Here is an 18,595-nt window from a genome sequence, read left to right as displayed (position 1 = left end):
GGCCAGAGAACAAGAGCAGTGTGGAGACCAGCTCTGTTTATGCCTGGTGACCAAACCCAGCTGACTCACCAATAGTCACAAATCTTGTGTTGACCTCGCAGGACATGGTTCTAAATCACACACCCAGCTAAGGGGGATGGCACTTGGGTGGACCCAGAATCTGAGGCTGAGTGCATGCAAACTACTCCCGGATGGTCCAACTTTGATAGCATTGCGTGGAAAGTTGCCAAGCCTTGAGCCCCACAAGTGGCCTTCCCTGAAACCTGAAGCCAATTTGGGAAAAGGCCTCTGTGGCCCCAGTGAACACTGAAATACAGAGTTCTGCGTACAGAGTAAGCAGATGTTTCTTCAATATGGCATGTTCTTGGATCCAGCTTTATTTTAGATATTTTTTCCTGCAACTGTTGAACTAAATCTGAAGATGATCAGCACACAGACACACATGCATCCAGCCCTTCTGCATCCCAATTCTTTTGGGGGAACACGTTTCCATGTGTGGACTAATGAGACAGCTGTTTTGATCTGTACCTTCTGCAAACACCGCAATCTCAATTCAGGTGCTGTGCTCAGTATCTTCCTGGCTCTCTTCCTACAGCTGAACATCTGGGAAACGGCTCTAGTATTTTGTTATTGTTCTAAAATGAAATTTCCTGCTCCCAACTCAACAGGTTTATTTCAGTCCTATGCAGACCACACTTGGGAAGTCCAAGGGAAATTCTGTTGGGCCTCAGTCTGGCACCCCTTGATGGGCTCTCTGGGGCTTTTGGGGAGTGAAAGATAGATTTGGGTGACAGGCAAGGGAGCACTAATCAGCACACTTTGAGCACTGTGACATCAGCACTCAGACTTCAAAATGGCCTTCACTGGGTCACATCCCCTTCTCCAATAGCTTCCCTGGGGATGTGCTTCTCCCTGAGCCAGAACCCAGCCTTGAAGTATCATTGGACTGCCAATTAAGCTTCACCGCAGAGGCCACAAGGACTCCTGCCACCTCACTGTGTGTGTGTGTGTGTGTGTGTGTGTAGGCCAAGCTAACACGGGGACTCCAGCTGGTGTCACACCTCAATGTGTGAATCAGCGGGGCTTAGTCACCATACTAAGGGGGCAGGACTGGTCTCCAAACTCCTCCTCCCCACAAGATGTGCAGCAGGCTCCTCATCCACCCTCATCCCTTCTCAGCTTCTTAAACAAACTTCAAGTGAGAAATCACATGGCCTACAACGAACACTGTGTGGCACTTTAATACATTCTCTATGCCCTTCTCTCCTCTGGTTCCCAAGTATTTTTTATCCCCCCGAAGGAAACCCTGAATCCATTAACCATTCTCCATTTCACCTTCTCCCTAGCCACTTGCAGCCATCCAACTGTTTTGTTTCTATGGGTTTATCTATATAAACAATCATATAATTTGTGGCCTCTGTGGCTGGCTTGAAGTCTGAGCAGTCCGACCACAACACTGGAAGCGTAATGGTTGCTGCTCTCCAACCTGTCACCTGGCCTTTTCCACCTAGCATGTTTTCAAGGTTGGCCCACATTGTGACAAGCATCTCTGCAAATATTCCACTGTGTGGAATTTTATTTCTCCATGCATCCATTGCTGGGCACTGGAGTGGCTCCCTACTTTCACTGTTGGGAACAGTGCTTCTGGGAACACGTGGACCTGCATGTTGGAGCACTCCCATCCGTCTCTGTACAGTAGCCTGATCTAATCCCATGACACTCCTACTACCTTGACAGGATGGCTGCCCACCCCTCTTAGGACAAAGCCCAGCCCATGGGATGTGGCCTGAAGGCCTCTCCCCACTTTTCCAGCATCACCTCTCACACCATCTTCCCGCCGGGCCACTTTCTGTTCTTGCATGTGCTAAATGTGTCTTTGTCACCAAGCCTCTGCAGTTGCTCCTCCCCCTTCCAGAATCTTCTTTTTCTGGCTAAGTGGCAGCAGCATCTGGCCACAGTCACTTCCTTATCCGCCACATACAATTACACACACTAGATGCCAGCACTGGGGCACCACTGGCCCCTATGTTTCATGGGAAGAGCCCACAGCAGGATTTAGGAGGCTACACGGCCCTCTGTTGTGAAATCCCACAGGAGAGAATGGCCAGACACAACTTAGGGACCCCCTGGATATAAGTATCCTGTGTCCTTGAAACACTCTCCTCGGAAGTCTGGATGTGGCCAGGTGGATTTATGTCCTGGTGCCTGAGGAATGATGTTACAGCCCCACGAGAGTCCTACTCTGCACACATTCTCCACCCCAGAGTGTGGCAGGCGTCTTTGCTTTTCCTCCAGACTTGGTTGACACCCCACAGGCCTGTGAGAAGTGGGGCAATGACTCCTCCGAACTCTGGCCCCAGAGCCTGGTGAGAGGAGCCAGAGACAGGTGGCGCTGGGGGCTGCTGAGATGGCAAGGACTCTCTGACTGACCGCAGTCACACCTGAAGGGTACGGACTCGACTTAGACCCAGATACAGGGTGCTCTGCGTCACACAGGATGTGGTTTCAGAGGGTGGGGATATAAATGCCTCTGCCTTTCACCCCCTCTTCCTTTCTCAGCTCCGGTTCTGAGCTTCTGTTCCCCGGGTCTGTAACTTCGACACACGTACACTTACACACACACATGTACACGCATATGGACATATGCACACATACACGCCTCTAACGCCCGCGTCTAACTTCTAAACGTAAAAATAGTCCTCCTAATTCCCAACATAGCCTTTGTCACTGTTTTTCCTTTAAATTCTCCATCATTCCAATTTCCACACAAGCATTTGATAGCAACTGCCTCTGAAGAGAGTACAGCACACAAGTCCCTGTGACCATCCGCAAATTCTTTTCTTCTTCCATAGGTGACTCAGATGGACAAAGAGACCCCCTTTTGTGCATTCCTGGGGGCCTCTGAGGAAAATGACCGTGGCTTGTGGAACTCCCTCACTCACTCACCTCCAGCACCTTCCCTGTGATAAACTGGTGACAGGCTTCACACTTCACCCCGAAGAGCCGCTGGTAGTCCTTCTCACAGTATGGGGCGCCGTCCCTGCAAGACAAGAGTCAGCTCCTGAGAAGAGGCAGCTGAGGATGGGGGAGACCCAAAACCCTATGACTCTGAGCTCTTTTCCTCGGAGAGTAGAACTTGCTTCTCTTTTCCTGAGCATTCAAATACCCGGTGACATGTCCAGATACAATCAAAACCACAGACCACGGGCACAGCCAGAGCGAGCAGGGTCTTCCAGGCCACACAGAACAGCCAAGGCGCCCCATGGTCACCGATGCTGGCTCCTTGGTGGTCTCAGGACGTACGACCAGAAAACCCAGCATGAGTTCCTTTCTCGGGGGGCCAGCTGGGCTCAGACGTGAGCTCAGTGTTCATCTGCCTCAGCCGGCCAGCCAGGCCTTCTCTCCCATACCCTCTTGTTGGACGTGGCTCACAGGCCTGAGGGGCCTCCCAGCAGCCTCCACACACCGTCTCTTCAGCCCTCCTTAGCTCTGAGGACCCAGCACCCTCTCCAGCTGGCGACCTCCATTTACTTCAGCGCACAACCCAAAATGCCATTTCCCACCTGTGATAATGTGGAAAAGTTTTAATAAGCAGCACTTTCGACAGCCAAGATGGCTGCTACTGCCCAGCTTTTGATGTGAGCTTAAAGGCCGCACACTTTTCTTGTCTCTCTTTGGTAGCCTTCCCAGTCACCTGTGGAGCTATTTAGTTTTTCTTCTAACACAGGTGTTTCAGTTTGATGCCTGAAGTACCATGAGATTAGATTTCTAGGCTATGGAACTCGAGCCACTTTTGGTTTTTTTCCTCTATATATTTACATCAAATTCATTAATTTTTAAAAAGAGGTGATTCTGTGCGCTTGGGGAAATTTTTTCAAAGCATAAAAAGATGTAGAACAGGATATTCTCCTTCATGGCCAGGGTGCTTAACTCTAGCTATCATTCCGAGCACTCCATAACTCACTCACGAACCTCTCCCTGGCAGGCTCTTAAAAGGTTAAGCGCCCAGGCCTTGGATATTTGGAGCAGGGGGTCCTGCAAATATGCTGCTCCTGGGGAGGAGAAAGGTTTACTAGTCTCCCATAGGGGAGAAACTAGCAAAAGGGAAATTATTAAATGCTTCATTGGTTACAGCAAAGGGTGTACTATTATGTGAGCTTTATTAATTTTTAAATTAGGCAATGATTAATATTTTATTAGGGGTATAGTAGCCAGATTATAGCAAAAGTAGGATAAAAATTCTTTTAAAAAGTTTTATAGCAAAAAGTACTTGGGGATGGGAACGTCCGTTAGCAGGCGTGGGGGTGGGCACCTAGGACGTCCATCCCCACCGAAAGGACCCCTGCCCTGGCCCGTCTTACTTGCTGATGTACTCGCCCGTGAGGACCTTGCCGCAGGACTTGCATTTGAAGCAACCCAAGTGCCACTGCTTGTCCAGTGCCAGCAGCGCCTGCCCATTCTTGATGTCTCTTCCGCAGCCAGCACAGTCTGGAAGAGAGCGGCAGGCAGCAGTTATACCAGGTTCCCTCCGCTAACTCCAGCCCTGCAGTGCAGCCCTCCCTCACACCCATCACCTGGTACTTAAGCACCCTTTCACCGCATTTTCTTTTTTGCACAGAACCTTTCCCAGCAAATCTCCCAGCACCTGTCCTCAACAGTACAGCACCTGCTCGAACCCCCAGTGATCCACCAGGAAAGACGTCCTTCACCTGGTAGTTGGTGCAGGTTAAGCACCCTCAGGGCTCAGCTGCCTTGGCTGTGGTTCTAAGGAAGTGCTCATAGGCCTTTATTAATTGAGGACACGTGGGAATAGCTGAGCATGGCCTGCTCAACACAACGTATGCAGTTCCTGGACTGCTGCCTGCAAATCTCATTGCTCTAAACGGGTCACTACTTGCTTATCAACCTAAAGCAGACTCTCAAACATTTCTAGTCATCAGTTAAATAGCTCTTCGTTCCTTAGCTTTAAATTGTCCTTGGCAGGTTCCCATAAAGCAGAGAGAGGAGAGAGTATTTCTTCCTGGTGAAGAGCGTGGCCCCTGGAATGAGCCTGGTCCCACCCCTGGCTCCATCCCTCGCCTTTCACTGTGTGACTCAGGCAAGTCACTCGCCCTCTCTAAGCCTTGGCTTCCTCATAGGGAGCTAGAGAGGTTACTGAGACCCATCTCGAGCCTCTGATGAGGGTTCAATAAAATAATGGATGTGGTGCAGCACGTGGCCCTATCAATATTTGCTGTTATAGTGCCCTTATTTTTCTGATTATTGTATAGGGGAAGCTGAGTATTGTTTTAAATCCAGAAGAATGTATATGGGTGCGAGTTATTTGGAAACCAAATGCATCGTCTAAAAACATTCAAAATCTATGAATCTAGGAAAGCAAAAGCGGTTGAAGGGAGTGGGGAATGGGATAAAAAGAAGCAAGATATATAGTGTACAGGTACAAATTCCCTATGATGAACGCTATTGTGTTTATCTGAAATGTACCAATAAATGTTTTGCTTTAAAAAACCCCCCAAAACAAAAGCAAACCCTCCCGGCAGGTTGATCATAATGTCAACTACATACACAACGCTCACGGAGAAAAGGAATGAGCATGCCAGGCCATTGAGTGGCTGTGAGAACACAAAGTAACTAAACATCTCCCTCTTCTGACCACATCCATGACTGCTCCTCCTTCACCCAAGACATTCTGAGCCCAACTTTCATTCACAGAAACCGAAGAGGCCTCGGCATCCACGGTTCCTGCTTCTTACCACCACTCAGTTCATCTCTGCTCCTGTTCCCCCGAGCCTCCCGGAAGGTGTCCAGACAGGCAGAATCCTGAAACTCTTCCCCACACCCCATCCACAGCCAGCTCACAGTTTTCTGGTTTTTCTCCTGGTGGCAGCTAGTTAAGTAAGCCTGCCTTTTTCTTTTGACTATAAGTGTGTTTCTGATGATCTTGGTCAGTGGGTGTGAACATTACCTTTTAGACCTAGAAATTTCGTGTGTGTGTGTGTGTGTGTGTGTGTGTGTGTTTGCTCCTTGCAGCATTTCTGGGGGTTTTTTTTGGTACTGGGGATCGAATTTGGGACCTTGCACTTGTGAGGCAGGCAGTGACACCACTGAGCTAAATCCCCAGCCTCTTGCAGCATTTCTGCAACAATAGGAGCTGCAAATAACCATATGGATATCAATGACAACTAGCTAAATCAATTACAGTGTGGTCAATGTTGAGATACTATGTGCTGTTAAAAAGAATGAGGTGGGTTTGTGTGCAGACATGGAAAGATATCCAAAATAGATCAAGTGTGAAAAGCAAGCTGTAGAACAGGATTTGGGGCATAAGCTCATTCATAGAAAATAGTAAAGTGTATGTGTGTTTTCTATGCCTAGAATAGGAACATAAGAAATTCTTAAGAAACTTCCCTCTGTGGAGGAGGCCTTCATTTTTCAGTTCACATATTTTGTGTTGTTTGAATTTTTTTAACCGTGAGCATGTAAAATAAGTACTGAGTAACTATGTATGTATAAAGTTAAAAATCTAAGTTCTTAATGTCACAGATTAGAATTTCTTTTTTTTTCTTTTTTTGGTACCGGGGATCAAACTCGGGTCCTTGCGCTTTCAAGGCAGGTGACAGAACCACTGAGCTAAATGCCCAGCCCTGATTAGAATTTCTTGAAGTATAGCCCATTACAAACTAAGTATATATTAGACGGTCACAAAGTACTAAGCATTTTTAAAAAGACTAAGGTGTGTGTGTAGCCTGATATTTCGCCAAAAATATAAAGGAATCTCACATCTAGCATTTTACTACGAAGATCAAAATGGAAGGCCATATTTATTTAAAATATATTTCGAAGATAGGAGGACAGTATAGACTTAAGATATGTTGTTTCAATTTGGCATATTTTTTCAAGTGTTCTATGTATCTTTACAGTTGTTACTGTGGAATCACCTTCTCTCCTAATAGCTTTGTTAGGCACAACTATTGACCTCATAGGAGCTGATGTCAGTGAGCTTTTTGGTCAACGTAACGTGGTCTTTGGTGAGCCTGTAGTTCTTCTTTGTATTCATAAAGATTTTTTTTAAACTCCCAAAGAAAATCTGAACTCTTCTTGATCTAAAAACTCATCTTTGGGGTAGAGTTAAGTGTGTACAGGTTGTCACAGTTCATGAGGTCAGAAGGAGCTAGGCTGCACCTCGACTCTGCCCCTCCACAGCTGACGGGGGCGGGGGGGCTGGGTTAAGATACAGGCTACTGTATTTCAGCCAGTGGTTGTTGGGGAGAGGTGCCTGAAGAAAGCAAAGCCGCTTCCTTCTTTTTTGAAACAAAATAAACTTTAAAAATGTAATTTTTGGTTTATTAAAAATTGGAGAAAATTCCAATGTCCGTAACCACAAAGGACCAGTTCCACTGAGAAGTGAACACTTGAAACTCAAAATTTAGAAGACATTTAGGGACAGAGAAAATTGACTTTCTGCTATCGGCAAATGTTCCAGTGGGGATCCATTTTTGTTGGAATGTGTTATGGTATACGCACATGTATACGACCCAGAGTCTACTGAGTTTTATAAGGTTCCGAAAAGACGGGTGGAAAAAATCTGGATTTTTGTTCATTTATCTCAGTCAAAGCCCACTGGAACTCAAAAACCAAACAAAACGAATAGAATAGTCTTAGAGCAGGTTTAGGCTCCCAGCAAAACTGAGCAGAAGGTGCAAAGTTTCCATGAGCCCATCCTCTGTCCCCCCCACCACAGCGGCAGATTTTAAATAACTGATGAAAGAACCTGACGTAACATCATCACCCGGAGGCCACATTCTACACTGGGGTTCAGGCTTGGTCCAGACAAGCTGGACACCATGACGGACGAGTTTATAATGACATCTATGCCGTGCTATCATACAGCGCAAGTTTCACCACCTTAATCAACTTGGGCACCTGTCTATGCACCCCCTCTCCCGAACCCCTGGGACCACTAACCTTTTTCTTTTTTTAATCTTCATAGCTGTGCTGCTTCCATGATTGTTATTATTATTATTATTATTTTGTTTTGGTACCGGGGATCAAACTCCTTGCGCTGGCGAGCCAGGTGGCGGAACCACTGAGCTAAATCCCCGGCCCTGCCTGATTAAATAGTTTTTGACCCAAGTTAGAGTGAAATTTTTCTTCCTTTCTCATTAGATAACTCCCACTAGGTGGCAGCAAATACTTAAACATTAAGGAAGCTACCGTGCACCAGAACCTTTCAAAGCAGAAAATAAACTTGAGAGATGGCTTTGCAGTTCTGCAAATGAAGACCGTTGAATGAAGAGAGCCTGACAGAGTTGTCTGAGGTCTCTCCTTGCATGAGCAATGAGGCCAGGGACACGGGTGGCTGCGGTGAGAGGGTTAGGGCACAAGGGCTTTTGGGTCGTGAAGACTTGGGCAAGTCACCCTCTCTCTGAACTTTCCTTCGTCATCTGTGAAACCCTAACAACAGCTGCTTGTTAAGTCGCTCTAAGAGAGAAAAGAGATCCTTCCCTGCAAGGTGCTGTCCTTTCCATAATGCAAGGCTGGGTACGGCTGAGTCCTTGAGTAAGTGTCCCCCTTCCTTGCCTAGGAGCAGAGCTAGGACTCCAACCCAGGTTTCCTGACTCTGACCTTTGCCCTCTTACAAGCACCTCCCAGAGGTACGAAGGAACCACAGACACAATTTGCAAACAATGGCCCCCAGGATCATTCTGCACTGAGGACTTTTTAGGAATCGGCAGGGCTCCGTACACATGGTGCCCGTGAGTCTTCAGAATCACACCATCAAAGTGCCCAACAGTCTGAAGAGCCCTTCGAACCACAGGTAGTGTCTGTAACACTCAGATCCTGTGTCCTCCCCAGTGCTTCACGGAGGGAAGGTATTTTCATAGCATTTTCTAGGGAAGTGATCATCCAAGCTGACCGCTTAGGGCCAGCTGGCTGGAAGCAGAGGCTGGGGTTAAGCTTCCTTTGTCCTAATCCTTCAGGCACAAAAGAACAAAAGCTGACCTCAGGTGTTCTGGTATATTGCATGCAACCGCCCATTCCTCTCTGGAAAAAGTCTGGACCTTCCCCTGAGCCTGCTGCCTTGCTGGGGAGAATGTGAAAGAAGCCAAGACCAGAGATTTGTGCTGAGATGTTCATTTCTCCATGCTCACTCCAACTAAGCTCTTTTAGACAGAACAAAATGTCCTACTCTCCATCTTCATGTTTTTCAGCTGTTGAGAAAATTGTTTCCACATCACTGAAGCAGCTGCTGATAAATATAGAAAGCTGGTGATTGGCACTGGAATTATCATCAAAGTCAGAAATAGGTGAATATGGAGAAGAATCAAGGAAATAAAACACACTAGCAACTTTCCAGTGTTCTACCAAGGAGAAATAATGACCTAATGTGAAAACCAAAAAAATCCAACACTTTGTCCCAAGCCCTTTACTCTTGGTACCAAGAGCCAGAGCAAAGAAGGAATTTGGCTACTCATATCCAAGGTAAACTAATATCCACATTCACACCTGATTCCATATTTATAATATCATTTTGCTCACGATCAATAAATATCCTCAACAATAGGCATCCTACCTGCCTCCTTTAATCTATCTGATTCTTGTGGCAGAGGACCATGGACATCTGGACTGCAGAAATATTTAAGTTGAGAAGGACATATGGCTTTGGGGAGGAAACCAGAGTTCCTAAGCTAATAGGCATGTCATCTCTTCGGCAGCACTTAAGGTCTTGTCAACTTGGATGTCTGTATTCTCCTGGAGAATGATTTCTGTCTTCCTGGGGTTTTTTTCCATTCATGAAATGGAAGGGCCAAAAAGATGTCCTACTCTGTGAAGGTGCCTTTGTGGGAAGGAGGGCTGAGGATACAGATCCATAGGAAAGAAAACTGTGTGGTAGCTAAATTCCCATTCCACCTCTCCCAGGTCTTCTTTCTTCAGTCATGTCCCAAAGGACTCCTGAAGGTAGGAACTGCTAGTTAGAGCAGCTACCCATCTAGGACCCAAGCTTCCACAACATGGGACAAAACTCTTCCTAATGTCTCCAAATTTTTGGCTAAGGCATCAGGGCTGAAAATAGTACTGATAAGTGCACCATCTTCCAAAAATGGGTGCCAGGAATAGCCTTGTAGGACTTATCAAAGATAGTAGAATCTGCCTCTATTGCCTACCTACCCCTGAAATAAAAAATTCATAAAGGGACAGGGAAGAGGTAAAAGGAGCTTTCCACACAGCAGGGTGATAGGGTTTCCTTCCTTCTGCTGTGGGAGGGAGCAGGGGGTCCTAAAGAAAGGGGACAGTCTCTCTGCTCTCTTCCTGTGTGGATCCAAGCGGAGCTTTTGATGTTCATTGGCTTTGGGGGAAAGACTGGCTTGAGTGTCCTGAAGCTCGGAAGCATTCATGAACAAAAAGTCTGGAGCCTGTAAAGTTCTGAAGGCAGGAAGCTAACTGGAGCTGCCCCTGGGGGGCAGACAAAGGAGAAGACAGAAGTGGAGAGGTATGGACGTCCACCATTTGGCCCACTGGGAATAAGTGAGTGTCCTATGAACAACCCACTCCAAGCATCCTGAATGAAACTCCCTGAGAAAGGTGGGGACTTCATTAGTAAGAGGATGTGAGGAGACCAGGAGAGAGCAGGATTTGAGTCCTGCTCAGGTGGGCTACAGGAGATGATCTAGAAATTGCGTACCTTGGTCAAGTACTCAAATGTTTCCACCCAGTGTTAGCAGAAAGAAAAGCACAACAACACTGGAGTTAAAACACCTGTCCTGGGTCCAGCCTGACCCAGGAAAAGGGTGAGGTTCCAAAATGGACCTGAGAATAGAGTTTCACTGGACTGGGCTTCAAGGACCCGGAAGAGCTCAGGAAGCTAAGGAATCTACTAAGATACATTAAGGGTGGGAATGAGAGCTCTGATGGGGGGTAATGGAAGTAGAGAAAAGTGAGGCTCTTCACTGTTTCATCCTCCCAGTTTTCTGTAAGTTAAGTCAGCAACACAGTTAAGGACTTTAGAGTCAAAGAGACCTGAAGTCATTTCCAGCTCTGACACTGGACTCAGGGACCCTGGGCAAGCTGGGCAACCCTTAGCCTTCGTTTCTTCATCTGAAAATGGGAAGGTTAACAATACCTATCTTTCCAGGCTGTTGTAAGGATAAAAGGGACAACTGCATAATCCTTAAGCTGAGTTTCAGGCACACACACGCATACACCCTCAGTGTCTCTGCTGACATCTCATCTTTCTCTTAATAAAACACAAATGGCCACCATCAGTCTCTGGGGAAGCCAGTTTGTTTTCTCCTTAGATCCATAATCATCCTCATAGTATGAACACCCCAAAGTGCACAGTTTTGAACATTTGAAAGGTCTTGTGACCTCAGGCCTTGTCATCTCAGTCCATTCTAGGGCTCCCACTCACCTGGCCAAATGAGGATTGTCCACATTTTACAGACCACAGATTTTACAGACAGCCAGGGAAACTTTGTAGAACATTTGATGCAAGTACTTCATTTTATACACAGGAAACAAAGGGCCCAGAGGAGGCCCAGGCTCTGCTCAATGCCCACAGCCAAAGAGCACCTGATTGATCGTGCAGCTTGTCTTTGGTTCTCAATGCCATTGAAGCCAGGCCCTACTCTGCCAGCCTCTGAACTTAACCTCCACTCACGGGTTTGGTTCTCTGGCTATCGCCTTTTACAACTGCAAATGAACAAAAACACCCTCTTTGGAATGAGAACAGTAACTGTTCACTCATAGGTAAAGACTCCACCAATAAAGAATTATCATGAAAAGAATACAAATCAAAAAGCCTAAGTTGAGTTAGAGTTGTAGCTCAGTGGTAGAGTGTGTGCTTGCATGTGTGAGGCCCTGGGTTCAATACTGAGAAACAAAAAACAAAACAAAACCAAAAACAAAACAAAAGACCCACCGACCCACCAACCAACCAACCAACAAAAACTAAAGAAAAAAGGGGTTGGGGATTTAGCTCAGTGGCACTGTGCCTGCCTTGGAAGCACAAGGTCTTGAGTTCAATCCCCAGTACCAAAACCCCCACAAAAAACAAAAAGCAAAAACAAAAAAACTAAAGAAAAAAAAATCTTGAGGAAAACTCTGCTCATCTAAGCAGTGCTTGCTGAGATACTGAGATGTTGCTATCCACAGGGATTTTGAGACAGTTCAAAGCATGCTCTTCCTTTACTGTAAAAGTTTTAAAATTTAGAATTAAAAAAAATCAGTTTCAGTATTGAAACTATTGTTCAGATATGTTCCTCAAAATTCAAGCTTTCTGGGAATTCTTTTCTACAGTAAGAATAAAAAAATTTTTAAGTTATTTGTCCTAAACAAAATTACTACATAAATTCATGGGCTTCATATAGATAAAAAATAAAAACAAACCATTTCAGATTTAGGTTGCTATTAATAAAAAGTGAAATAAGACTTTGGAGACCCTAAAAAATATCTTTTTAACAGACTAGAGATACTTTATCCCTGGGAAGAACTCAATCTAAGTTCCAGTGTTTGGCTAATTTGAGCTCCTACATTTAATATCTTCTCATTCAAATGTTCCTATGCAACATGAGTTTCCCAATCTTGTGAGATAAAATGATGTCAAAAGAGGACACGAAAGAGTGACGTGAACATGGGATCCAGGTTAACAAGCTGCCTCCCAACCATGCGTTCAATGCTTGCTGCCTGCTGCATCAATACCCGGCTCATGCCCTCTAAGTGTTAGGAGGTACACAGCTTGCCAGAGTCCCTCCCACCCCTTCAGTGGGTCTAGGTGTCAGTTGCCCCTGCTCTCATGCTTGAACTGAACACATGCATCTAGGTCACAGCCTGGCCTTTGCAGGCCCTTGAGCTTGTGACACATGCTCTGAAAAGTTCAGACATTTCTTAGGATATTTTTAAACATAAGAGTTGGCCTATACTCTACGAACTTGAAGTTCAAAGGTTTTGGGTATTTGAAATCCTTTCCTTAACCAAAAAGGCCCCATGATTAGTAATGATAAGGATGTTGGTTCAGCAAGCAGGTATTGTTAAATGTTGACCTTCATCTCCATCTGGGCCACTCAACGCTGCCAGGTCCCAAATTAGACACCTATGACCAGTCATGGTTCATGTTTCACATTTAAACCAAGTCACTGAAATGAGTCCACAATTTTCATTTTTAGCATGTTACGGCAATACCATGGTAGGGGGTAAACATAGCAAAGGATAAAATGCTAGGCTGGAGGTGTAGCTCAATGATAAGAGTACGTGGCCCTGTCTTCAATCTCCAGCACATATGTGTGCACACATACACACACACAACACACACACACACACACACACACACACGGAAGGGTAAAGGATAGGGTCCAACAAAGAATGTGAAACTGAATTTGTTAGACTAAGCACTTTTCAATAATTATTTTTAAAAACTATGGATTTTAACTTCTGAATTCTATGCTGCCATTAGCCCAAAAAAGCAACACAAGATTAGAAGACAAACACAAGTCTGGGGGAGTCAGAACTTTCATATACGCACAATGTATTACCACTCTATGGCATAGGGGGGTTTCAACACTCTAAACAATTTACATCTCTGGTGCTAAAAGTCACCTAGAACGATTCTGAAAGTCTTGTGTGTTGCCTGAATACATAACCTTGAACTAGACTTTCCATATCACCCATGCCCCCACTGAGGTCAGTTGCTCACTTTGCTGCCTTGATGGCCACGATGGAAACATCACAAACCAGAGAAGCCTCTGACATGCTATTTTAAGTGGAGGTTCTTGTTGTCTTTGGAAAACAACTAAGCAACGAACAAGTTTTCCTGGGCCATAATAGCAACAGACTGCCAGCCTTTAATAGACAGTTGAAGCAACCTGGCAGGCGCCACCCTCTAAGCTCTTTAACATTTAATATTTGGCAATATAGCCTATGTTTCTTTTGGTCATAGTTTTTATAAATATAGACCGTTTATATCTTTCAAACTTGTTAATCAACACTCTTAAGCCAGTTCCTACAGAATCCTATGAGGAGACCATGAATTTTAAAGGTCAAGAAGCTCTCTCCTTTAACTAGTGTTTTTTTCCTATAATCATGACCAGGAGTCCTTCCTTCTCAATTAATTGATTAAGAATTTATTAAGTAGGAATTCCATGGAAGGGCTACTAGCCATGATGGTGATCACCAAAGAAATAGAAGAAAGGCTGAACTCCAGCCCCAAATTCCAAAAGCAATAGGATCAAGAGTCTGAAACTTTCTGCTAATTACCATTGGAGGATGGCTTTGGATGCCTTGGGACTATACTTGATAATTGATTCTGATCTATCTAAGAAGGCTTAATTCCTCAAGGCCTGCTTGAAACAGGCTGAATGATATGGGTACATGAAACATAGTAAACGCTACACATTTGAGAGTAGGCATTTATTAAGCAGAATATGTACTTTGGGGGCATATTAAAAACTATTCAGAGCCAAGAATTTTAATATCTGCTTAGAGATGGTGTCTGCTGCCTTGCATATGAATCTCTTGAAGAGCCACTCTTTCTACTACTTCAAGCAATAAATAAAAATAGCGCACAGATGTATTTCCTGGGAATGTAACAGAGTGTTTTAAAGGAAATAAAAGAATATTAGCATAAATATTACTATTTTGTCACCTGCTCCAACTTTTAGTTTTAACATCTTGTCAATGGGAACTCTAGATCATGTATTTTCATACGGATGTTTTCAAAACTAGAACTAAAAGAAGGGGCTATGTGTAGTGACTAAACCATCATCCTACTAAATACACTAACAACTTCAAAACTCCCAACTCACAGTTCCAACAGGCCAGGTGGGAGAAGACAGGACCAAAAGATCACTACCTTCTGGTTCCTTCTTCATCTGTCCCAACTGGTTACTCACCACTATTTTGGATGACGCAAATACCATTAAAAGAAAGCACAATCCTATCATGCTTTGTTGGGAGCCATTCTACATAATTTTGGGGAAAAATCATTTCACAATTAAATTATGATTAGGGCTGGCTGAGGCCTCAATAGTCCCATGATGATGTGATGCTCAAGGGCAAGAGGGCATCAGCTGAAGATCCTGGATCTTTGAGAACCAAGTAAGAGAAGGACAAATTCCTTATCAGCTTAACTCATCCCACCTACTGTTGTAAGAATATTTTGCTCAACTCACTGTCCTAATCAACATAAGCTCATCAGCATAAGCTCCTCATCAGCATAGGCTCATCATCACCATAAGATCCTCATCAGCAAAAGATCCTCATCAACATAGGATCCTCATCAGCATAGGATTATCACTGCCCTGTGAGTCATCTGATATTCCCTATGAATCCAATAAATAGTGGTAAGCTCCCAGTGCCCTTGTCTTTGCGGCCCAGAGCAGCACTGATCAGGCCCCAAACCCAGCTTCTTCTCTAAGTCTTATTTCTTGTCTTTATTCTTATCAGCTTTGTGTTGTAGTGGCTCACAGGAGACCAGGACCCACTGTAGGGATTTTGGTAACATCCCCTTTCCCTTCCCTATAATGCTTGAATCTGTTACCTACATAACAAGAGGAAGGTGGGAAGCGGCAGAAACAGCCAAGCACCACCTAATCATGGGAGGCTCTCAGGAAAGGCCATGATCACACGACAACCTCAAGGATACTGATTTCTAACCTGCATGGGTGGAAAGTTCAGGTCATAACTTCAGTATAAGTGACTACTCAACAAACATGGCCCCTACTTGTAGTCCCTTGTGTCACGTGAGCAGTTCTCTTTTCTGCTTACAGTTCACAACCCTCAGACATGCCTTGCAAACATTATTTGGTTCCTGAGTTAGCCCTCAAAAGACAATGGTTACACATCTTTCTGCAGAAAGAGGTAATGTGGCTGAAACTCAAAACCTATGTCCTCAGCTGATCCCCTTTTTGCTGGCAAGTTTGGAAATTTGGGGGCACATTTCTACCAGAAAGTTGAGCAATGGCTGTGTAGTCATCTGCTCACATCAGCAACAGTGGAAGAAAATGGGTAGGAAAAGGAAGGACCACAATTTGGGAGAGAGATCAAGATAGATACCTCAGAATGAGGTCCACTACTTGCAGTCACCTCAAGCCATTCAACAATGCTTGGCCCATTGCCTGACACACTGTGAACACCAGTGGACAATAATTTCTGGGACAGGTTTGGAAAACTGGCAGCCACGGCTGGGTGTAGTGGAGCACATCTGTAATCGCAGCACTCAGGAGGCTGAGGCAAGAAGATCACTGTGAGTTCGAGGCCAGCCTAGGGGACACAGTGAGTTCAAGACCAGCCTGAAATACAAGAGATCCTGTCTCAAAAAAAACACACAAAAAACAAAAAAACCCCACCAAACGAAACCAAACCAAAAAAAAGAGAAAGAAAGGAAAGGAAAGGAGAACGATTTACTTGGCACCCACTGCTTTCAAGATTTGGGATAGTCTGTAGCAAAGCTCTCTTAAAATTGCACCGAATTGCAATCAAAAGACAATTATCCAGACAAATATTTGTAATGCATGTTCACTGAAGCAGCGTGCACAACGGCCAAAGATGGAAATGACTCAAATGTCCATTAACAGACAAATGGATAAACAGAATGAGATACAGCCATATGATGGAATATTAGTCACAAAAAGAAATGAAATACCGATAAACACTACGACCTAGAAAAACTGGGGAGAGATTACCCTAAAAGAAGAAGCAGGCACAAAAGGCTACATGATTTCATTTGCATAAAGTATCCAGAACAGATAAACCCATACAGACAGAAACCAGACTGGTGGTTGGCAGCTGGGGAAAGACTGAAATGCGGAATAATTACTGAATGCTCATAAAGTTTTCTTCTATGCTGGTGGGAACGTTTTGAGATTAGATAGAAGTGGCCTTTTGCTAATGCACTAAAGGCCACTGAAACGACCACTTTAAATGGTTACTTTCACTCTCTGTGAACTTCACTGCCAAAAAAAATTATGCCCAGAAGGCTTTCTCTTGAGTCGATTTCCCTAATTTAGTTGTAAACTTCAGCATGACGAAAAGTTTTATGATAAATCTTTAACTGGCTGTGGTTTCCCAGTATAGATAGATAGGCTCTTGCCAAAAAGGAAGTCATACTTGAGTTCCACGTCAGCATCTCAGATTTGGGACTCATTCGCAAACATCGATTCATTTACTATATCCCAAAGGCAGGAAGAAAAACAGAAGGCATTGAATGTCAGTTTCAGTACTTTCCTCATGTGACCAGGCAATACACCGCCTGAAGGTCACTGCAAGGGCAAACCAGGGAAACTGCAGCCTGAAATAGGCCTTTTGTTTTCTTTTATAAAATCAATGTTACTTTATTTTTAATACACTTTAGTTTTATACAGGTAAAAATACATGTGAAACAATTTTTTTTTCACAGAGTAAAAAAATCACTTTGCTTCCTTCCCTGTCCCCAGCCACCTAGTTCCCTTTCTCCTTACCTAGGGAAAACTAGTAACAGTAATTTCTCCAATATCCTTTCAGAGAAAACCTGTAGGAATATTCCACTTAGCACCCTTTTTGAACAGATAAATTTCTACTTCTATTTAAAAATTAAACGAGGAAATGACCGCTGTTCAGCCATTAGAATTCCAGTTCTCCTGATAAGTTACAAGGCGTGGGCCTTATTACGTAAGACATGTATCTATTGAAGTGAAAACAAAATAACAAAATGCCATTTAACTTTCCATCCACTGAAGCACTTTTTAACTCACCTTTCAGCTGTACCCACTTCCTGTAAACCAGAAACTTTCCTTCCTCTCTTGCAACCCAAGTTAAATGAGCTTAAGGGCTCTTTGCCTGACTCATAATTGTTAAAGATTTCAGCCTGAAAAATGTTTAATGTTAATGTTTCTCTTTGTCACATACCTTGCCTCTCTGCAATGAACCTCTGGCTACTATATAAATTCCAAACCCTCTCCCCATAGCCTACCCTGTACCCAGAAGACCGACACTCAAACTGGCACCCTAGGCCATGCCCCTGTCCTTCAAGCCAAAGGCTTAGGAGGTGTGCCTGCTCTCTACTGTGACACTCAGGACGAGAAGACATACTCCACTGAACAAGTTTTCTCCAAAACTTGTGATTCTGTGGTCAAAAATTTATCTGAAGCAATCACTAACTCTTTTACTTTTCATTAAAGAAGAATGCTTGCAAGATGAGAAAATCAAAGTGAGTTTTCATGGCAATACACTTTATTCCTCATGCCCCTGACTGTACCTGTACTTAACCACAAAGGCATCTTCACTCAAGCAGTAGTTTCAGACCCCACCACCGGGCCCTTGGAAGCTAAGATTTATTCTCATGAAAGCTCTCCTGTACACAGACATCACTGTGCTCACAAAATCAACACTGGTGTGTTTAGTATGTGTACAGTGCTATTTATAAGAACCAAAACCAATTTCAAGTCTTGCCATTAAGTAGTAGATAGTCTAGTGGGAGAGATAAATGTACCGTGAAATAACAGGGCTATATGGCAATAATAATTGCAGTAAAAAAAAATGCAAGTCACAGCCCGGCCAGGGCACAAGCCCTCTGCTGCCAAGGTGCCCCGGGGACTTCAGAGCTTTCAGCTTTTTAAGACCTGGA

At 44.4% G+C, this 18,595-nt stretch overlaps 1 protein-coding gene across 17 annotated transcripts in view; it reads right to left on the bottom strand.

Annotated features, from left to right (window-relative positions):
- The window catches only part of Ablim1 (actin binding LIM protein 1), a 295,966-nt gene that overhangs the window by 94,113 nt on the left and 183,258 nt on the right, over positions 1-18,595 (bottom strand). For all 17 annotated transcript variants that reach the window (XM_087185683.1, XM_087185686.1, XM_087185680.1 and 14 more), the window contains 2 exons: positions 4,362-4,488; positions 2,947-3,040 (listed from right to left, as the gene is read on the bottom strand). In XM_087185683.1, the coding sequence (XP_087041809.1) occupies positions 2,947-3,040; positions 4,362-4,488 (221 nt within the window). The remainder of the gene's footprint in view (positions 1-2,946; positions 3,041-4,361; positions 4,489-18,595) is intronic.

The sequence above is a fragment of the Heterocephalus glaber genome, unplaced genomic scaffold (genome assembly GCF_053883595.1).
Source record: "Heterocephalus glaber isolate CG9 unplaced genomic scaffold, H.glaber_assembly_v1.0 deba00001497, whole genome shotgun sequence".
NCBI classification, from domain to species: Eukaryota; Metazoa; Chordata; class Mammalia; order Rodentia; family Bathyergidae; genus Heterocephalus; species Heterocephalus glaber.
The sequence above is the reverse complement of the archived record's forward strand: the minus strand, read 5'-3'. Positions and strand labels throughout refer to the sequence as shown.